General features: G+C 44.3%; 3 protein-coding genes across 12 annotated transcripts in view; 1 reads left to right on the forward strand and 2 right to left on the reverse strand.

Moving 5' to 3' along the window:
- LOC133568590 (dynein axonemal heavy chain 17-like) overlaps positions 1 to 3338 on the reverse strand; it is a 21875-nt gene extending 18537 nt beyond the window's left edge. For all 6 annotated transcript variants that reach the window (XR_009809632.1, XM_061920612.1, XM_061920613.1 and 3 more), the window contains exon 1: positions 3236 to 3338. The gene's annotated coding sequence lies outside the window, so the exon portion shown is untranslated. The remainder of the gene's footprint in view (positions 1 to 3235) is intronic.
- Positions 3101 to 6763, forward strand: ttc19 (tetratricopeptide repeat domain 19). 3 transcript variants are annotated; one of them, XM_061920620.1, is made up of 11 exons: positions 3101 to 3184; positions 3242 to 3357; positions 3558 to 3637; positions 4813 to 4923; positions 4985 to 5023; positions 5088 to 5144; positions 5201 to 5262; positions 5966 to 6060; positions 6112 to 6275; positions 6342 to 6504; positions 6561 to 6763. In XM_061920620.1, exons 1-11 carry the CDS (start codon positions 3117 to 3119, stop codon positions 6686 to 6688), a joined length of 1083 nt encoding a protein of 360 aa, XP_061776604.1. In that variant the 5' UTR covers positions 3101 to 3116; the 3' UTR covers positions 6689 to 6763. The 3 variants fall into 3 exon arrangements, with proteins under 3 accessions (XP_061776604.1, XP_061776602.1, XP_061776603.1); XM_061920618.1 differs by having other exon boundaries at positions 5966 to 6275; XM_061920619.1 differs by having other exon boundaries at positions 5966 to 6275; positions 6387 to 6504.
- On the reverse strand, positions 5968 to 20540 carry dhx9 (DEAH (Asp-Glu-Ala-His) box helicase 9). Of its 3 annotated transcripts, XM_061920606.1 has the most exons (28): positions 20385 to 20540; positions 18379 to 18529; positions 18116 to 18256; positions 17918 to 18044; positions 17656 to 17798; positions 17428 to 17576; positions 16722 to 16768; positions 16505 to 16641; positions 16343 to 16432; positions 16109 to 16270; positions 15755 to 15832; positions 15495 to 15686; positions 15288 to 15429; positions 15146 to 15228; positions 14920 to 15076; positions 14728 to 14828; positions 14451 to 14664; positions 14293 to 14387; positions 10878 to 10951; positions 10653 to 10805; positions 10403 to 10563; positions 10220 to 10331; positions 9983 to 10144; positions 9785 to 9912; positions 9481 to 9710; positions 7448 to 7563; positions 7180 to 7380; positions 5968 to 7098 (listed from the first exon to the last, which is right to left on the reverse strand). In XM_061920606.1, the coding sequence occupies exons 2-28, from the start codon at positions 18481 to 18483 to the stop codon at positions 6813 to 6815; spliced, it is 3786 nt and encodes a 1261-aa protein (XP_061776590.1). In that variant the 5' UTR covers positions 18484 to 18529; positions 20385 to 20540; the 3' UTR covers positions 5968 to 6812. The 3 variants fall into 3 exon arrangements, with proteins under 3 accessions (XP_061776590.1, XP_061776591.1, XP_061776592.1); XM_061920607.1 differs by lacking the exon at positions 18379 to 18529 and having other exon boundaries at positions 20385 to 20511; XM_061920608.1 differs by lacking the exons at positions 17428 to 17576; positions 17656 to 17798; positions 17918 to 18044; ... (1 more) ...; positions 18379 to 18529; positions 20385 to 20540 and adding an exon at positions 16959 to 17420.
- Between the last annotated feature and the right edge of the window lie 702 nt (positions 20541 to 21242).

A 21242-nucleotide genomic window follows, 5' to 3' on the forward strand; every position in this document is an offset into this window, starting at 1 on the left:
ACGGAATAAATAAAGTACTATCTATCTATCTCTATAAGATGCCAAAAACCAACGACTTTCATGTGGTATTAGACAGGAAGTAAGAACTTTTATTCTCCTCCATTTGAAAACCGGGACGTTATCAGCACTACTGTATGATTCCAATCAATACAAGTCATCAGAATCAGGTAATACACCAACTTATATTCTTGTCTTCATTAAAGATAGGAATGTATATGTTAAACATGCATGTATATTCATTAAAACACCTTTAACATGTCAACAAAAACCGCAAAATAAATAAATATAAATTATATACTGTATGGGTGGACGAGATCCGCCCGGAGTTCCTTAAGGCTCTGGATGCTGTGGGGCTGTCTTGGTTGACAAGACTTTGCAGCATCGCGTGGACATCGGGGGCGGTACCTCTGGATTGGCAGACCGGGGTGGTGGTTCCTCTCTTTAAGAAGGGGGACCGGAGGGTGTGTTCCAACTATCGTGGGATCACACTCCTCAGCCTTCCCGGTAAGGTTTATTCAGGTGTACTGGAGAGGAGGCTACGTCGGATAGTCGAACCTCGGATTCAGGAGGAACAGTGTGGTTTTCGTCCTGGTCGTGGAACTGTGGACCAGCTCTATACTCTCGGCAGGGTTCTTGAGGGTGCATGAGAGTTTGCCCAACCAGTCTACATGTGCTTTGTGGACTTGGAGAAGGCATTCGACCGTGTCCCTCGGGAAGTCCTGTGGGGAGTGCTCAGAGAGTATGGGGTATCGGACTGTCTTATTGTGGCGGTCCGTTCCCTGTACGATCAGTGCCAGAGCTTGGTCCGCATTGCCGGCAGTAAGTCGAACACATTTCCAGTGAGGGTTGGACTCCGCCAAGGCTGTCCTTTGTCACCGATTCTGTTCATAACTTTTATGGACAGAATTTCTAGGCGCAGTCAAGGCGTTGAGGGGTTCCGGTTTGGTAACCGCAGGATTAGGTCTCTGCTTTTTGCAGATGATGTGGTCCTGATGGCTTCATCTGACCGGGATCTTCAGCTCTCGCTGGATCGGTTCGCAGCCGAGTGTGAAGATACCAGAATGAGAATCAGCACCTCCAAGTCCGAGTCCATGGTTCTCGCCCGGAAAAGGGTGGAGTGCCATCTCCGGGTTGGGGAGGAGACCCTGCCACAAGTGGAGGAGTTCAAGTACCTAGGAGTCTTGTTCACGAGTGAGGGAAGAGTGGATCGTGAGATCGACAGGCGGATCGGTGCGGCGTCTTCAGTAATGTGGACGTTGTACCGGTCCGTTGTGGTGAAGAAGGAGCTGAGCCGGAAGGCAAAGCTCTCAATTTACCGGTCGATCTACGTTCCCATCCTCACCTATGGTCATGAGCTTTGGGTCATGACCGAAAGGATAAGATCACGGGTACAAGCGGCCGAAATGAGTTTCCTCCGCCGTGTGGCGGGGCTCTCCCTTAGAGATAGGGTGAGAAGCTCTGCCATCCGGGAGGAACTCAAAGTAAAGCCGCTGCTCCTTCACATCGAGAGGAGCCAGATGAGGTGGTTCGGGCATCTGGTCAGGATGCCACCCGAACGCCTCCCTAGGGAGGTGTTTAGGGCACGTCCAACCGGTAGGAGGCCACGGGGAAGACCCAGGACACGTTGGGAAGACTATGTCTCCCGGCTGGCCTGGGAACGCCTCGGGATCCCCCGGGAAGAGCTAGACGAAGTGGCTGGGGAGAGGGAAGTCTGGGTTTCCCTGCTTAGGCTGTTGCCCCCGCGACCCGACCTCGGATAAGCGGAAGATGATGGATGGATGGATGGATATATACTGTATATATAAAGGTATGTATATATATATATATATATGATATGTGTGTATGTATATGTATATATGAGGTAGATCACCTCGACTTGGTCATTTATTAAGTAATTGAAAAACGTTGAAAAACTTATTGGGGTGTTACCATTTAGTGGTCAATTGTACAGAATATGTACTATACTGCAATCTACTAATACAAGTTTCAATCAATCCATCAATGCCTACTGAGCCTATGGTGCTGTTAAGTTATTGTGGCTCAATTTGCCTTGATTTTTTTTTATTTTAATGTATTATTATTTAATATATAATATTTTTTTAGTTGCTTAAGAGATATTCCTGGCTCTGAATTTGCTCATTGCTATTTTTATGTTTTTGTGCATTATTTGTTGCTGGAATCATTAAACGAACAGGTTATTCATCAGTTACTCAGTACTTGAGTAGTTTTTTCACAACATACTTTTTACTTTTACTCAAGTAAATATTTGGGTGACTACTCATTACTTTTACTTGAGTAATAAATCTCTAAAAGTAACAGTACAATTTCTGGCTACTCTACCCACCTCTGTTCATTAGGAAGAATCACTAATACATGCACCTGCAGGGGATAGGTGGATTGGCAACACTAAATTGGCCCTAGTGTGTGAATGTGAATGTTGTCTATCTGTGTTGGCCCTGCGATGAGACGGCGTCTTGTCCAGGGTGTACCTGCCTTCTGCCAGATTGTAGCTGAGATAGGCACCAGCGACCCCAGAGGGAACAAGCAGTAGGAATTGGATGGATGGATGTGTGGACTCACTAATACAGTAATAGGTAAAAACTAAACAGTGAAATGCATTATTAAATTAAATGGCTTAGGCATATAAAATATATTAATTAAAATGAGAACGATATACACAAATAGTACACATAGTTAATAAAATACATCAAAAGTTATATGAAAAACGGAGTAAACTAAAAATGACTCGTAAATACATTTTGGGATAAAATTAAATGGTAATAATTACTAATAAAAATACACCAACCTAAAAGGTCAAATGACTAAACAAATTACATTCATTGGTAGACGTACTTTAGATTGATTAATTGAAACTTTGTATTATTAGATTGCACAGTTCACTACATATTCCGTACAATTGACCACTAAATGGTAACACCCGAATACGTTTTTCAACTTGTTTAAGTCGGGGTCCACGTTAATCAATTCATGGTAAAATCACTAATAAAAATAAAGTAAAATGACACCAAACCCATTTTTGTAAAAAGAAGAAAAATGGAGCAAATTGTCAGGGGTGAACATTAAACATCACTTCCGCTCCAACGTCAATAACAAAGATGGCGGTGTCGTGTGTACGCGGTGTTTCCCTGCGTGCCAGCAGGCTTTTGTCCACCCAGCTGCCCAGGTGAGACTTATTTGAAAAGGCGACAAACAACACAAAAATATAATTGGGGACCTTTAGGGTTGTCGGGCTCCAGACGAGCAGTACTGCGACGCCTCGGCAGTTAACCAGAAAGCACCTTGGCTGTTGGGCGAAGGAGGCGTGGGGAGGAAGGAGCTGCGTGTGGGCGGCGGCAGGTGCGTGACGTCACAGCAGACCCCATCGACGATTGATTGATTGATTGAACATTTTATTAGTAGATTGCAAAGTTCAGTACATATTCCGTACAATTGACCACTAAATGGTAACACCAAAATAAGTTTTTTAAGTCGGGGTTCACGTTAATCAATTCATGGTACAAAATACGATTCGATTTAATGGCACACTTGCTCCCCAGCGTTTTCCTTCTTGTTGGCCTCGGATGAAGACGCTCAAGGGAAAGAAGACGAGATGATTCTGCTGCTGAAGAAGGCCAAGGTACTGCTCCTCACACTGTGTGCCTTAAAGGCCTACTGAAATGAGATGTTCTTATTTAAACGGGGATAGCAGGTCCATTCTATGTGTCATACTTGATCATTCCGCGATATCGCCATATTTTTGCTGAAAGGATTTAGTAGAGAACATCCACGATAAAGTTTGCAACTTTTGGTCGCTCATAAAAAAGCTTTGCCTGTACCGGAAGTAGCAGACGATGTACGCGTGACGTCACCGGTTGAGGAGCTCCTCACATCGTTTACAATCATGGCCACCAGCAGCGAGAGCGATTCGGACCGAGAAAGCGACGATTTCGCCATTAATTTGAGCGAGGATGAAAGATTCGTGGATGAGGAAAGTGAGACTGAAGGACTAGAAAGAAAGAAAAAAAAAGGCGAGGGCAATAGGAGCAATTCAGATGTTATTAGACACATTTACTAGGATAATTCTGGAAAATCTCTTATCTGCTTATTGGGTTACTAGATTTTTTGTGAGATTATATGGTACCTGAAAGTCGAAGGGGTGTTGCCACGGGTGTGGTGACCGCCAGTGTCGCCGGTGGGAGGAGGTAATAGTCTGCAGCTGCAGGAGGACGCAAGCTCCGCTCATGTCTACGGTAAGAGCCCATTTATTAGTACAATTTTCTCACCGAAACCTGCCGGTTGACATGTGGTCGAACCATGTTCGCTTGACCGCTCTGTTCCATAGTAAAGCTTCACCTTCAGGAATGTAAACAAGGAAACACAGGCTGTGTTTGTGTTGCTAAAGGTAGCTGCAATACACCGCTTCCCACCTACATCGTTCTTCTTTGACTTCTCCATTATTAATTGAACAAATTGCAAAAGATTCAGCAACACAGATGTCCAGAATACTGTGTAATTATGCGATTAAAGCAGACTACTTATAGCTTGGATCGGGCTGGAAGAATATGTCCGCTACAACTGGTGATGTCACACGCACGCGTCATCATTCTGCGACGTTTTCAACAGGATACATCGCGGCAAATTTAAAATTGCAATTTAGTAAACTAAAAATGCCGTATTGGCATGTGTTGCAATGTCAATATTTCATCATTGATGTATAAACTATCAGACTGCGTGGTCGGTAGTAGTGGGTTTCAGTAGGCCTTTAAGGACGCCCTCACGTGACCTACATGTGTCATGTGACCACCCCTGCAGCTCAGCATCTTACGGGGTCAGCTGGAGGCAGCGTCTAGATTCCTCCATTCTGCAGTCGCCCTGGCTCACCAGTCGAACAATCACCAGGCCATAGTGTACGCCTACAGCCAGGTAGTCTCGCACCTGCTCAGCTGATGTGCACCCTTTGACTTAATTGTCACTGTTTACTTAGATGGCCAACTTGGCTTACATCCAAGGCCAGATGGACCACGTGAGTACCATTCGCACGCCACATTGCCGCACGGCGACGGCATCCTGACTCTTGCTTCTCGCAGGCTGAGAAACTCTTTAAGGCAACCATGAGCTTCATGCTGGCAGGCGGGATGCCGCAGGTCGGTCTCACCTCCACCGTCGCATCTGCACACGCTCACCGGCTTTCCTTTTCCAGGACGACAACGCCTTCATTGAGATGTCCCTCAAACTCGCCGCCATGTACGCCGAGCAGAACAAGTAAGACCGCACGTTGCTTACGTCAGTGGTTCTCAAATGGGGGTACGCGTACCCCAAGGGGTACTTGAAGGTATGACAAGGGGTATGTGAGGTTTTTTAAAAAATATTCTAAAAATAGCAACAATTTAAAAATCCTTTATAAATATATTTATTGAATAATACTTCAACAAAATATGAATGTAAGTTCATAAACTGTGGAAAAAAATACCATAATGCAATATTCAGTGTTGACAGCTAGATTTTTTGTGGACATGTTCCATAAATATTGATGTTAAAGATTTCTTTTTTTGTGGAGAAATGTTTAGAATTAGGTTCATGAATCCAGATGGATCTCTATTACAATCCCCAAAGAGGGCACTTTAAGTTGATGATTACCTCTATTTGTAGAAATCTTTATAATTGAATCACTTGTTTATTTTTCAACAAGTTTTTAGTTATTGTTTTTTTTTCAAATAGTTCAAGAAAGATCTTTAAAAATGAGCAATATTTTACACTGTTATACAATTTAATAAATCAGAAACTGATGACATAGTGCTGTATTTTACTTCTTTATCTCTTTTTCTCCAACCAAAAATGCTTTGCTCTGATTAAGGGGTACTTAAATTAAAAAAATGTTGACAGGGGGTACATCACTGAAAAAAGGTTGAGAACCACTGGCTTATGTAACTATCACAGCTTTACGCCGCGTTTTTGTGCGTGTGAGGGCGGAGCTTGCGGAGCATGGCTTCACTTTCTGTTTGGACACTCTGGAGGTGAAGGTGCAGCGGCTTCAGGAGACGCCAGAAGCTGATCGGACAGGTGAGACGAGTTTGTTGGTGATGGTAACGAAAATTGATGGAATGTGTGAAGACGAGCAGGAAGTACTAAGGAAGGACACCCGCCTGCTGCTCGGTCTGTGTTTGGACTCGCGTGCTCGGTACCGAGCGTCCACACTGCACTTTAAGCAGGCCGTCGCCGACTACGAAAAGGCTCTGAGCATCTGCCGCCAGGAGCAGGGGGAGTCCCACCCCCAGGTGAGTCCTACAGAGGAATGAGCGTGTAAGCCGGACTCTTGAGACCGAGTCTGTGTCCCCCGCTAGACCTTGGTCCTGATGAGCGACCTTGCCACCATCTTGGATATGCAGGGTCGCCATGACGATGCCCTAGCGCTGATCCGGCAGGCGGTGGATCTGGGTCGGTCTTCAGAACACTCGGAGCTACATGTTCTTGTAGGGAACATGGCCGGCATCCTGCTGCACACAGGTCAGAGGTCACTCGCTGACACTTTTAGGGTCCTGTAGCTAACTTTGCGTCTTCAGGTCAACTGGACGAGGCCGTCCGGTTCTACGGGGAGGCTTTGCGTCTGGCGCAGCAAGCTGGAGATCAGAATGCAGTGGGACGCATCAAAGAGGGGCTGAGTCAAGTAAAGAAGAGGAAGGATGAGTGACGCAGAGCTGGACTCTGATTGACTGAACCCATCCAGACAAGTGTGCTGAGTAAATAAAACAGTTTCAAGTGTGAAGTTAAAAGTTTTATTGATCAAAAACCAAACATTTGCCATCTTAATAACCTCAGTAGCCTCCGCGAGGACCACCCCTACCGCCGCCGTACCCACCCCCTCCATAACCACCTCCCCTGTAACCACCTCCTCCGCCATAATTACCGCCGCCTCCATAGCCACCGCCACCTCCTCTGTAGCCACCACCCCCTCTGTAGCCGCCACCCCCTCTGTAGCCACCACCCCCTCTGTAGCCACCACCCCCGCCACCCCCTCTGTAGCCGCCACCTCCCTGATAGCCTCTTCCCCCTCCTCCATCGAAACGGCCCATTTTGGGCGGACGAGGGCCATCCCCCATCCTGCACAGAGAGACTACTGTTAGATGACAGCGTTGCGATGGTTAAATAAATGGACTAGTGTGGTTATAACGCCATGCTCACCTCTGGTTTCCGGCTACTAAGTTGATTCCGGCGGCGCTGGGTTTGGAGATGTGTCGGATGAGGTTGAGCAGGCGCTGGTTGGTCTGATCCAACTGAGAGATGTAGTCGGGATCTTTGGTCACTTCCACCACCAGAGCCTCCAACGCAGCCCTTAGAGCCAGGATGTGGCCCGCCGACTCATGAGGGATTCTCAGCTTGATCCTGCACACAGCAATGTCACGTGACCCACAACTTGTCAGCTCTGGCGTTTGGTCGAGTGGGTTCTCACCAGTCATCCAGCTCCACCACATCGCCGTCGGAAGTGACCTTCTTGCAGGCAAACAGCAACAGCTGCAGAGGGCTGACGAGCGTCATCCCTTTGGCTGAGATCGCTCGTGTCCGAATCTGCGAGAAACATGCCAAACAAAAGAGTTCAAACCCGATGCTAACACTATGGCTATTGCCTGTATTCCAACACATGACTTCTTTCCAGAAGTAAAAACAGTTGTGGTCAAACCAAGCCAAAATATATGTTGTGCAGCACGCAAACTGAGTACGCAAGTGGTTTAGATCTTCCTTGCAAAAAAATCGAACTATGCAATGTATTAGATCCTTTACTTTATCTAAAAAAACCATCCATCCATCCCATCCATTTCTACCGTTTATTCCCTTTCAGGGTCGCGGGGGGCGCTGGCGCCTATCTCAGCTACAATCGGGCGGAAGGCGGGGTACACCCTGGACAAGTCGCCATCTCATCGCAGGGCCAACACAGATAGACAGACAACATTCACACTCACATTCACACACTAGGGCCAATTTAGTGTTGCCAATCAACCTATCCCCAGGTGCATGTCTTTGGAGGAAGCCGGAGTACCCGGAGGGAACCCACGCATTCACGGGGAGAACATGCAAACTCCACACAGAAAGATCCCGAGCCTGGATTTGAACCCAGGACTGCAAGACCTTCGTATTGTGAGGCAGACGCACTAACCCCTCTTCCACCGTGAAGCCTAAAACATGTTGCGCCATAATTTTTTTTTTTTTTTCGTGATATCAATGATTATCCGTCGGTCGCGTTCCCAAACATGTCAAACTATCTGATGCTCCAGACGTCATTCTTTTACTTTAAACATTTGTTTTTCAGACATCAAATGCTAATTCCTCCCACGTAAAAAAAACTAAAATAAAAAATTAAGTAAGAAACTACATACAGATGTCAACATAAAACCACAGACAACTGCATTCCTGAATGACCTTACACAGACATAGTAACGCACAAGTACAAAAACGACTCATAAAACACCCACATTTCAATTGTGATTCAATCAGGGTGAATTTGGACATCAGTTTCTCCTACAAATCTCCAAAAGGCACCCCACAGTTCTTGAAACTTTGCAGAACAACCATTCAATGTCAGCCTAATCTTCTTCGATTTGAGAAAATACAGAACATCTGTAATCCAGCCTGTGTGGCAAGGAGGCGCTATTGCCTTTCAACGTAACACTGAGTCTTTTAGCCAATAAAGTAGTAAATGCAACAAAATTATTTTTGGATTTGCTATGGGTAGATGACTGAGGTGCTACCCCAAATAGTCCACAGAGCATTCTGTTCAATCCTTTCGCAAGTAACCACAGACAAATTGGCCCCTGACACAATTTTACACGACAAAACAGATGAAAACTTGGGAGAATCATGAAGGTTGTGCGTTATGAAACACTTGTAGCAAAAATATCTTTGAAGAAACACAAATAATATCAAATAACTGTTGGAAAAGTATATCAAACAAACCTTGAACAAAATTATCACTGCAAACTTGTGCATTTCTTTAATCTTAAGACTGCAGCGCGTGCTACTTTTCTTGTTGTCACCATGAATTGATTAACGTGGACCCCGACTTAAACAAGTTGAAAAACTTATTCCGGTGTTACCATTTAGTGGTCAATTGTACGGAATATGTACTGAACTGTGCAATCTACTAATAAAAGTATCAATCAATCAGTCGTTTCGTAAAATTTTGCAGTTCTCCGCGCTTCTTGACTATCTCTCGAGGAACTCTGAAGAAACGTTTATCTTATTTGCAATTTGAACGATTCACAAAGCTGAAAACAACGCAATCAATCATTTTTCTTCGGGAAAAGCTAAACAGCGACCTATGGAGAACAGATGCTGGCTTGACCACCGCGCATATTCAATGAGCCGGGCGTGACGTAAAACTCAGCAATTTCCTGGTGAATATGTTTTAATACTAAGGTAACAGCTAACATGATTAGCCTGGTGATGATGGCGGTCAACAATGCAATGCCTAATGATTCAAGGCTTTACCTTCTCGCTGAAGACAAAGAATGGCGACGGGTAGGTCATGTCATGGTTACTAAAAGGGCAGTTGACAGATGACTTGTGGATGAGGGCGTTGCGGCCTTCGGTGGTCAGGATCTTCCTCTTTTCCTTGTGGAAGCAAACATTAGGATAGGCGCCGTATGTCAGCAGGGACACCACCAGGTCCAAATTGTTGTCTGGTCCAACAGTGTTGAACATCTGGGTCATCAGACTCCCTGAGGGGGCAAGAATGTTACATTGAAGACATTGCGGTGTCACGCATACAAGACAGGCGCCGCCTTCCAAGTACCTTCAGGAAATCCAGAGTTGACCAAGATGTCCTTCAGCTGGACTTTTGCTTCCCAGGTCATCCTCAGGGTGGCCATGTTGAGACGTTTGTGTTCACAGAAACGACTCTCGGCATCCTCGCCGTTTATCCTAAAATCACAACAAAAGAAAGGTAAACAAAGTGCTCTTAAAACGCGATCGTTGGCCAGATCACACCCACCTGACGTCGTCCCACGCTTGAAAAACAGACAACAGTGCCACGTGGTCCGAGAAGCGGGTGCCTGCAAAGTTCCTGTGGACGAAGCCCAAACGCTTTCCTTCGCTGATGAAGGGTTCCGGGAAGCAGGAAGCGGCTGAGATGGTGCACATGGCGTCGCCGACACTACAGGGCAACGCGCACATTTAGGCCCACATGGCAAAGTCAGCAGCTGGCCAAAAGAAAGAGAAATATACTGACTGGAAAATGCAGCCCATGATTATCATCTTCCCAAGACGAGGCTCAATGGGCAGCCGGGCCAGGATGCGGCCAAGCGGAGTGAGTTCGTCGTTCGAGTCCAGCGCGTCCAGTTCTGTGAGAAAACAATGTGGTTGTAATTGGGCCGATTCTGTCACATCACCGGTCTGTGTGTGTGTATGACACCTCTAAGAGTGTGTTCTGCCTCAATGACCGCGTCCAGTGGTGGCGGCTCGATGGCTTTAGAAAGGAAGTGTCCGATGGCGCCAAGCCTCAACAGCTTGATACTCAAAGACACTTCATGTAGCGGCGTCCGAAAAATCTCAGGAGTCATGTGAGTGTCCAGTCTGTACACACGCACACATGGGGTCAGTAAATGAGGTTCTACAAGGTGTGTGTGTGTGTGTGTGTGTGTGTGTGGGAGTGGGTGTCAGACCGGTCAAATCGTGCTTGACTGCAGAGGTGGAAGCAGAACCCGGCTCGAACTCTGCCCGCACGACCTTTCCTCTGCTCCAGGTTGGTCTTAGAGGCCCAGTCTGTGGCGTAGTTGGTCATGTTGTTGTGCGATGTGAACAGCTTCACTTTCTGTCTACAGAGCGAGCACGCCATAAGAACACACGCCATGAGAACAGGGCGAGCGTCAGACTGTGACAAAACATACTTGCAGGAGTCGATGACGTAGACCACATCATTGATGGTGATGCTGGTCTCTGCGATGTTGGTAGACAAGATCACCTGCAGTGACAAGATCGCCATGGATTGTCAGAGGTTATGTTGTTTCCATGTCAACAGTAGTGCTGCAGCGATTGGTCAATGTAATCAGGCGTGAAAATCAGCCGACTGGAATCTTTTGTCGTTTTACCGTAGACAACATATTTAGTTTTGGTCTCCCTTCTCAAATGGCTGTAATTCACCACCTCACCAATATGCGTGTCGTGTGCGCACAATGCTGGTTAAATTGATTTAGTCTTTTCTCCTGCCTTGGATTACTGGTGTACTTTACGGATGTGGTAAAAGTTCCGACATAAATTAGAAAGTAGTTTTATTTCACAACACTTACATTTTCCTTCAAGCCCTGCTGTAAAAAAACAAGATGCCTTCTCTTGAAGAGACAGTAGTGTGCACTTTTGTTCTAAAAAGGTAATATACATGACATAAATGGAATATGTTTACATTGTTACAAGTGATTTTTATATTTATTACCACGCATAGCAGCATTGCCACATCGAGATTAGGGATGTAATGACATGTCGGAATACATGAAATTGCAAACATCATTATTACCCAAAACATTTTTATATATATAATAGCTGAAAATAGACACTTTTAGAAAACCCACTATTTTGTATGTTTTGTGTTATGCTTTACTTATAGTGTTTTAATTGTCACATTTTCTATTCTAATGGCTAAGCTTTTATTGTGAAAGCTTAAAAAAACATGGAGGCCTACAACTTTGTGTGGGTCACATAGACTCTCCCGGATAAGTATGCATAATTTTTGCTCGGGTAAGGTTACATTTCAAGATTTAACTTTGCATCTTACGAAGAAAGAAACTGCGACGAATAAAAAACCCGACACCTGGGAAATACTAAATGAGTAAAAGTAAAGTATATTAAAAATTAGGCCCATCAACGTTAACGCATGTGATTAATACACATATTTTTATCGCTTTACCATAAATGAATGAAGATTAATTAGAGTGAAGGCAATGCGCTGTGCACAGGCAGTGATAATGTCACATGCCAGTGTGATGACAGAGCGTTGTGCTCTGCGCCATTCAAAACAAACACTGACTGAACTTTAGATAAAACGGAGCTAATTATTTTCAGCAGTTCAGTAAAACAACTTTCCTGTATGACATTCTAACTACCAAAATGCATTTGTATCCAAATATGGGGGTATTTATTAAGCATTTTTTTCCATCCATCCATTTTCTCCCGCTTATTCCCTTTGGGGTCGTGGGGGCCGCTGGTGCCTATCTCAGCTACAATCGGGCGGAAGGCGGGGTACACCCTGGACAAGTCGCCACCTCATCGCAGGGCCAACACAGATAGACAGACAACATTCACACTCACATTCACACACTAGGGCCAATTTTTTGTGTTGCCAAGCATTTTTTTCATGCAAGCAAATTAACTGTGATTAATAATAGTTCAAAAGTGTGATTAATTTGATTTAAAAATAATCACTTGACAGCCCTACACCAAAAAAATCTTTAAAAAAGTGCTTACTACAAACTCAGACATTCTTCGATTCTGCTCCCTGGAACTGGAGTGCTCTGTTTGAGAGCCACTTTTGTCATAGTCGTTTCCTAAATTCTTGCACTCTTACGCCCTCCTTGATTACCTTTCGAGGAACTTTGAAGAAACATTTATTATTACATTTTTTTTGCGATTTGAACAGTCCATACAGCCGAAAATTACGCAAAGACTGACATTTTTTCCCGAGAAATGCTAAAATGCACCTAGTAGTTATTGAGAACAGAGCTAGCTTGACCGCCACACATAATTAATGAGCAGGACATGTCATGTAAATTCAAGCAATAGAGAGCAGTATATATTTTGGTGTTTATTTTTATATTATATTATTGTTTCACTACCTTTTATAAAATATGTTTCTAGTGGTTGCTTTCACTAATTTTGTACATGGCACTGCAACTTTGCATGTAAAAAGAAATGTTAAAATGTTAAAAGACCAGACTGAGCTTGTTTCCACTTTGTGTTCATCATTGTTTACAGTTTGTGTTCATCATAATAAACAATCAACTGAGCATTTTTTTCTCAGCCTATTTGCTTGGATTTTACTGACGTCACGTCCGGCTCTCGTCCTGCTCATTAAATAGGCCTGGTGGTCAAGTTAGCTTTGTTTACCACTGTGTTCTAGCCGCTATTTAGCCTCTGTCGAAGAAGAAATGCCCTATGCTTGTGTTGTTTTCGGCTGTACAAATCTTTGAAATATCGAAAAGGATAAACATTTATTCAAAGTTCCTCGAGAGGTAATCAAAAGGCGGAAGAGTGCAAAGAGTTTACGAAACAAGAAATACAAGCAGCTCGCACTTTAGTTCAAGGGAGCAGAGTCGAAGAATGCATGAGTGTGCAGTGATCACTTCGTTAAAAGGCATGTTTGATGTACTGCTAATGTTTATTATTTCCCATCAAAGTATTATCTTGATATTATTTGTATTTCCGAAACACATGTTTGCTACATCCTCAATCCATCCATCTATTTTTGTACTGCTTGTCTATCGATGTCGCGAGGAGGTGGCTGAAGCCTATTCCTGTTGCACTCGGGTGGAAGGGACGACTGGACAAGTCGACACCTGATAAACTGTCACACAGGAAATATATTTGAAGCCAGAGAAGTCAAACATCAATTTATGAGGCATTTACATTATTAAAAGTTATAATAGTAGTTTACTTTTCTGAGAGGCAACATTTTCCAGACTGATGTAAAAAAATTACGACTGAAGAGGACACTGCTTCCCATAATGTAAAAGTTGAAAGACACTAAATTGTACATTATTGTTTTACCCTGGTTACACTGGATATTTACATTGATACATTAAAGACATCAACGGTAATTTATTATTTTTAATATTTACTTGAAACAGTAGATATTCCTGCACAATTATTTTCACTTATAAATACTTGTTTGTAATACAAAATTTGATTAGAACACTTTAGCATTATACTTTGTGTTCAATTACAGTAAGTGTGTTTATCCTAAACATTCCTGCCACTTCATTTTACACAGTGGCATTTTTACCAAGCTTTTTTTTTTTTTGGGACATACACCGCAATGATATACTCTGGCCTTAATACCGTGATATCATACAGTGAGATTTTAAACCGTTACATCCCTATTTAATACGCAACGCTACTCGTTGACTAGTCTCTGCAACCCCAAATGTGCAGTGGCCTGAGGTCTTAGTTTTAACCCTGCCATGCATGCCAGTTATTAGAACAAAATGTTTAACAGATTTCGTTTAATTAGTCGATTATCCGAAAAATTAGATGAAATAATAGTGGTTACAAAATGAGTCGTGAGAGGCAGCACCAGACAACAGCAAGACTCACCTTGCGTATGTTGTCAGGGACAGGATCAAAAACCAGCCTCTGTTCTTCTCGAGGGATCTGCGAGTGAAGCGGGAGGATCCGGTACCGGTTACTCCCTGGAAACCAAGAAACCTTTCAGTCCAGATTGTATGTGTGTGCACTGTCGCACGGTGGCATACCAAAGTGGGGATTGCATTCTAGGTGCCGCTGCATGGCATGGATGAGGTTCCAGCCAGGAAGGAAGATGAGCACGGCGCCTGACACCTGCAAAGTCTCGATGTACTTGAGAAGTGCTTCGACCAGCTCAAAGGACATCTCCTTTTCATTCATCAGCGCCATCGAGCGCTTGGTCTCCGGCGAGTAGTCAGGCCCACAGATCTGGTTACAGTTGGTCTGCACACAAGCACGTCAGCATCAGTGTGACAAGCTCACCGTAATCGGACAGAGTGTACTTACGTCGTCCTCCTTTCCTCCTTCCTCATCTTTGTCCTTCTTCTTGCGGTCAGGCGGGGGGGGAATGAAGTTGGTCATCTGGATGCAATCCTCCAGGAAATATTCTGGACCACAGCAAGCAGCAGAAAAATGTCATAGTTAGGATTTCAGAGTCTTAAGGGGGGAACGCACACTCGTTATCGTCGTCCACGTTACCTTGGACGGAGAAGGTGCGTCCAAAAACCTCAATGATTGGACAGTTGAAAAAGTACTCTCGGAACATACTGGTGTCGATGGTGGCAGACATGAGGAGGATGCGTACGTCTGGAAAAGCTTGAACTACATCTCTGAGGACCACCATCAGGAAGTCAGTCTGTGAGAATACACACAAACAGGTGTCAATGGTCAGCCAGGTAAAAGTTGGTAGAGAAAAAAAGCTCACGTTGATGTCTCTCTCGTGGATTTCGTCCACAATCACGTGACTGATGCCTCGGATTCCCGCTTCAAGTTTCCGCAGGAGCACACCTACAAAAAAAAGCAGCGTGACGGCAACATCAAACCTTAGCTCACACTTCCAAACGTACCAACGGTGCAGAAGAGGATGCTGCCGTGAGGCCGAGGGAGGATAGACTCGAAGCGGACGCTGTAGCCACAGCTCTTTCCCAGATCTTCTCCTCTCTCCACAGCCACACGCTCAGCCACGGACACAGCGCTGATGCGTCTGGGCTGAAGAAGACAGGAAAGAAGAGTGACTGCTTGTCCAGCAGCTCGCCTGCAAAGTCAGGCGTTACCTGGGTGACCACGATGTTGCAGTCGGAAGCTCGGCCTGACTTGATGAAGCGGTCAAGGATGTACTGAGGGACCTGTGTGGTCTTGCCGCAGCCGGTCGCTCCTCTGATGATCACCACTGAGTTGTTGTCCAAGGTTTCCATTATCTCATCTTCAAACTGTTTGACAGGCAGCTGGTCGCGATCCATCAACATCTGCACGACACACTTGAGTCATCCACGTGTCCTGAAGGCAAGTTAAAAAGCCAAGAAGGTCCACTGACCTTCTGCAGATTTTCGTCGTTTTGCAGCTGATACATCAGCTCGTCATGAAGGTCTTTGCTGATCTGCTCTGGAGTGATCTATTGATGAGGCATTATCAAGATGATGTTATTTAATTTGCATAATTGGCTATGACATGTCAATTTTTAACGGCTAAAAAAGGTTGGACAAATCTTTGATTTAGTATTCATTTGTATCATATCTTTTTTCTCTGGTTCTGCATGTCTGCAGTTTTGGGGAGTTAATTTTATTTCTACAGTGTAATTTGGATGCTCTAACAGTCCTTAGAAGAATAAAAATAAACACCAGCCCAGAGCCTCCTGAACCTAAACCAGACATAAAAGACAAGTGCTCACAAAGGCCAGAGGACCGTCATCGATGTTGTTGCTGGTCCACGGATTCCAGTTGACTTGCGGGGGCGACCACGGCACCACACCGGCGGCGCTCTGCCGCTGAGAGGGCTCAAATGTCGCCATCTTCATTGGAATCAGAGATACCGGAGTACCTGGGTTTGCAGGCTGAACAGTAGGTGAAATTTTTGTTTAGTAACTTCAATCCTTGCTGAAAGAGGGCCCGGTTAGATGACTCACAGGTGGCGGGATCTCGACTCCGAGCTCCTGGACGACCCCACTCAGCTGCAGCTGAAGGTCGGGCGTCACAACCACGTCAAAGACATCCAGCTGGTAAAACAGTAACAAAAAAGGTGAGATAAAGTACACTTCGGGGTCAAAGGTTACATTATGTTGGCTTACAGTTTCTCCTTCTTTCTTCTTGGTGACTCCAGAATAGGCCTCAATCACTCCCAGGTGGTACAATTGGCGCACCAGAGACAGGGCACATGACTGGGCTGCCAGCTTCTTGTTGGAGCCATGCTCTCGAGCGGTCACACCTGCAGGGGGCGAAGTTACAGGCTACACTTGTTACCTTGACATAGCAACATGAATAGTGCGCATTAGAGTGACGTCTTACGTCGACCCAGATGCTTGACGAAAAGCTGCATCTCAGCGATGAAGCTCCTGTAAACACACACACACACACACACACACACACACACACACACACACACACATATATAGGCAAGCAAACACATACATACAGAGTCGCACAAAGACACACAGACAGACAGACGGACAGTTGGACAGACAGACGGACAGAGCTTTAGCCAACATGTCAACTAGCTGTCTTCAGCTCAGGTGGTTCACTCACCTAACCTCTGTGTGTTTTTCTGCCAGACCTTAAAAAGTTGGCGTTCATCTGAGTGATGTGGGTTTTGGGGGCGTGGCCCAAATACCTCGTGGTCTGCGGGGGACAGCAACAGCAAAACTCACAAGCAGACTCCAAAGCAAACGGGCCAAACCATGAGACTGCTTTAGCACATCTAAAGCTTGTCTCATGTCTTCCTTCTGTGTGAGTTCTGATGCGCCGCCCCCCCAGCACACTCTCTGTCTGCCTTGGTCCATCTCTCGAGGTCAAAGCGGAACTTGCACCGTTCGGACCTCCTTGACCTCATAGCAATCCAGCAGAAAAACACACAGAAGCTAGTGGGTGGTCAAAGCGCTCCAGAACCAGACAGACAGCATCAGCTAGTTTGTGAAGCAACTCCCTCCCTTGTTCAGTAATATGCTCAATGCTGCCCGACTGTTCTGGACTTAGTTCTGAGCGTCATGGTGCAGACCTGTTGTGGTCCGGCCCAACTTGGCTGTATTTATACTCAGCGCTGGTTTTCTCCTTCTGGAAGAACTGGTTCAGACGGGCCTTGGCATTCTCCAGTGTCCAGTTACCATGGAGACCAGCGTTTAGGTCCACCTCTTCTGACTCCAAAGTCTGCAGGAAATCAAAAACTGGGTTAAGTTATTTGTAACTGCTGCTTCAATGTACATGCAGAATTTGAGCAACGTCCTACCGCCTGAGCTTCCTGTTCATCTCGCTTGGCGTAGTAATCCTTCAAGTTGGCACCTCGCTCCCATTGAGCACCTCCTCCAGAGTTTCCCAGTCCAGTCCCACCTGGAAACATATTTCCAGGTGTGACTGGAGGGCTGGCTGCATCTACAAAGACACAAGTGTTAGCTCTTGCTTGTTCAAACTCTGAAAGGTCACATGGTGAGTTGGTTTTCTTTCTGATCCCGCCTACAAAAGCTAGCGGACGGCCCAGATATGTACATTACCTTGTTCTGCTTTCACTACCAGGTGAGGAGGCAGAGGACCACCGGACGGCAGATTTCCCAACGGGACATTGTTTCCTCCCTCATACTGCTGGCCATCTGGACCGCCCACATGATCAACCACGCTCACCTGTTGGACACAGACATGTAGAGACGCGTGCATGTTCGTATGACGCATTTGGTACAGCCGCCGTGACTCACGCCTAGAGCTGGCACCTCTGCCGCATTTATCTGTCCACCTCGGACAAGGAAGTTGACAAAGTCCCGCGCGGCGTTGGTCTGGGCGTCCTTCTTGTTGGTGGAGTTGCCCATGCCCGTGTAGTTGTAACCATCCACTCGCACCTGCAGCACACCCACACACACATCAAGTACACAATTAAGAAATAGTATGCAACTATCAAGTAGAGACAACATATGAAAACAATAGTCTGTGTAAAAATCAATAGTGTAAAAGATGAGCATACTTCACACAAGAATCTGTTTTTGTTGCCTGCAGCTCGGATGTCATAGCTTGGGGTTAACTTATTCTTCCCGCACCAAGCATACAGGAAGTTCTTGATGTCCGCCATGGCACAAAAGAGGCCACCTCTTCTCTTCCCTTCTTTTCTCTTGACGCTAGAATAAGGAGTTTATTCTTGACATTATTATAATAAAGAGGTACAATACTCTAAGGTAATTTGAGATACTAGCAGTCTTTTACAAAATGTTGGCATCTGTTACACAATGTTGGCATCTATAGCTATATTTTGATAAAGACAGGGGGAAAACGGCACGTGCAACAGCAACAAACTTAGTACATGCGAAATTAATTCAATAAATGCAAGCTTACCCAAGCAAAAACAATGCATATTTATCCGGGATAGTGTTAACTAATTTCCTTAACCCAGCCACATACAAATAAGTTGTAGACCTCCATGCGTTTCCTAGTTTCCTTCGGTTTTGTTGTGTAGAATGGCGTTCGGAGCACAAAAATTTGACATGTCTGGGAACGAGTCCGACATATGATCCTTGATATAACTTCAACAAATCTTTTTTTTTTATAAAGTATAGGGGTCTATTCCAGCTGTTCTCAAATGGGGGTACGAGTACCCCTGGTGGTACTTGAAGGTATGCCAAGAGGTACATGAGATTTTTTTTTAAATATTCTAAAAATAGCAACAATTAAAAAATCCTTAATAAATATATTTATTGAATAATACTTCAACAAAATATGAATTTAAGTTCATAAACTGTGGGAAAAAATACAACAATGCAATATTCAGTGTTGACAGATGGATTTTTTTGTGGACATGTTCCATTAATATTGACGTTAGAGATTTATTTTTTTGTGAAGAAATTTTTAGAATTAAGTTCATGAATCCAGATGGATCTCTATTACAACCCCCAAAGAGGGCACTTTAAGTTGATGATTACTTCTATGTGTAGAAATCTTTATTTATAATCAAATCACTTGTTTATTTTTCAACAAGTTTTTAGTTATTTTTTTGTATATTTTTTCCAAATAGCTCAAAGAAAGACCACTACAAATGAGCAATATTTTTGCACTGTTATACGATTTAATCAATCAGAAACTGATGACGTAGTGCTGTAGTTTACTTCTTTATCTCTTTTTTTCTACCAAAAATGCTTTGCTCTGATTACGGGGTACTTGAATTAAAAAAAAATTCACAGGCGGTACATCACTGAAAAAAGGCTGAGAACCACTGATCTATTGCATTGCATAATTTGTTTTTTTGCTCGTATCTGCTTTTTGCCGAAAGGTTTAAGCCTCATTTGAACTCAGATAAATGCAAAAAATGGATGGATGGATAGTTCTTCTAGACAGTGGTCCCCAACCACCGGGCCGCGGACCGATAGGTACCAGGCCGCAGAAGAAATCAAAAAAATAAATTAAAAAAATTGTTTTTAAATTATTAAATCAACATGAAAAACACCATATATATATTATATATCAATATAGATCAATACAGTCTGCAGGGATACAGTCCGTTGTTCTTTATGAACCCCCTCCCGGTCCGTGGGACAAATTTTCAAGCGTTGACCGGTCCGCAACTACAAAAAAAAAGGTTGGGGACCACTGTTCTAGACAACAGCCATCTTGGCTTATTTCAGATACGAGTTTTTAACTCAGTCGTGGAACGAATTGTGCTCGTAAATTGAGGTACTATTAAAACTCTACTTCGGTCGGCGGGGCCGTGCTAACAAAATAAACACATTTACGACCTTCGCGGGGTTTGTGCCAACGCACAAAGCGCTTAGTAAAGCATAAATGAACTGAACATTGTACTTGTATTTCACCATTTACGATTTCACAAGTACAATTCATTTAAACCACATGTAATCGAGCTAACGTTAGCCTTTTCATAGCTAGCGTGTGCGTCTCATTATGTTCCACCTTTTGGTGTCAAACGTCAAATGGCAAAAACCTCCACGTCAATTTATCCATCATTATGGTGCATCTTATACTCACGTTTAGAAGGTTTCAGCTCAGAAATGATCAAATTATTTCCGTTGGTTTATATTTCCGTGCTGTAAAGGCGACAGGCCGGGTAGCAGACTGCTGCGATCTTGTTGGTTCAACAGCGCCTCCTGGTGCTATTTTTTCTTATTTTCTTTTTCTGGCGGGTTGCAAGCGGCCGTAACATAGACGGTGTATACCGCCGCTTACTGTACCGGAGTATGTAGCATAGGCTCGTTATGATCTTCTATACCAGGGGTCGGGAACCTTTTTGGCCGAGAGAGCCATGAAAGCCAAATATTTTAAAATGTATTTCCGTTAGAGCCATACCATATTTTTTAACACTGAATACAAATGCGTGCATTTTTTAAGTAAGACCAACATTTTTAGGGTATAATGACTCTGTAATTATTTTTAATACCTTTGTTTTTTCTTGAACAGGTGCTTTAGAAAACGGATGGATGGATTAAAATGTGTGGGTTCCCTCTGGGTACTCCGGCTTCCTCCCACTTCCAAAGACATGCACCTGGGGATAGGTTGATTGGCAACACTAAATGGGCCCTAGTGTGTGAATGTGAGTGTGAATGTTGTCTGTCTATCTGTGTTGGCCCTGCGACTTGTCCAGGGTGTACCCCGCCTTCCGCCCGATTGTAGCTGAGATAGGCGCCAGCGCCCCCCGCAACCCCGAAAGGGAATAAGCGGTAAAAAATGGATGGATGGATGGATTAAAATGCAAGAGAATGTTTTATGTTTTGAACATTGTTTTTAACATCGTGACTACCAGTGGAATTATTCATTAGGGCTATATAAGTAAACATTGATTGATTGATTACTTATCGTGTTAATTAAGCAATGTCAGCTAAGATTTAT

Source organism: Nerophis ophidion, linkage group LG14 (genome assembly GCF_033978795.1).
Source record: "Nerophis ophidion isolate RoL-2023_Sa linkage group LG14, RoL_Noph_v1.0, whole genome shotgun sequence".
Lineage (NCBI taxonomy): Eukaryota > Metazoa > Chordata > Actinopteri > Syngnathiformes > Syngnathidae > Nerophis > Nerophis ophidion.

Bases quoted from the DNA above. Each gene is read 5' to 3' on its own strand.
- dhx9 (XM_061920606.1), bottom strand. From the start codon at position 18,483: ATGGCGGACATCAAGAACTTCCTGTATGCTTGGTGCGGGAAGAATAAG. The intron at 17,799-17,917 runs GTAATGTACATA...GTGTCTTTGTAG, and splicing joins GGTAGTGAAAGCAGAACAAG to ATGCAGCCAGCCCTCCAGTC. The intron at 9,913-9,982 runs GTGGGTGTGATC...TTGTGATTTTAG, and splicing joins CAAGCGTGGGACGACGTCAG to GATAAACGGCGAGGATGCCG.
- ttc19 (XM_061920618.1), top strand. From the start codon at position 3,117: ATGGCGGTGTCGTGTGTACGCGGTGTTTCCCTGCGTGCCAGCAGGCTT. The intron at 4,924-4,984 runs GTAGTCTCGCAC...CTGTTTACTTAG, and splicing joins TAGTGTACGCCTACAGCCAG to ATGGCCAACTTGGCTTACAT. The intron at 6,505-6,560 runs GTCAGAGGTCAC...TTGCGTCTTCAG, and splicing joins CGGCATCCTGCTGCACACAG to GTCAACTGGACGAGGCCGTC.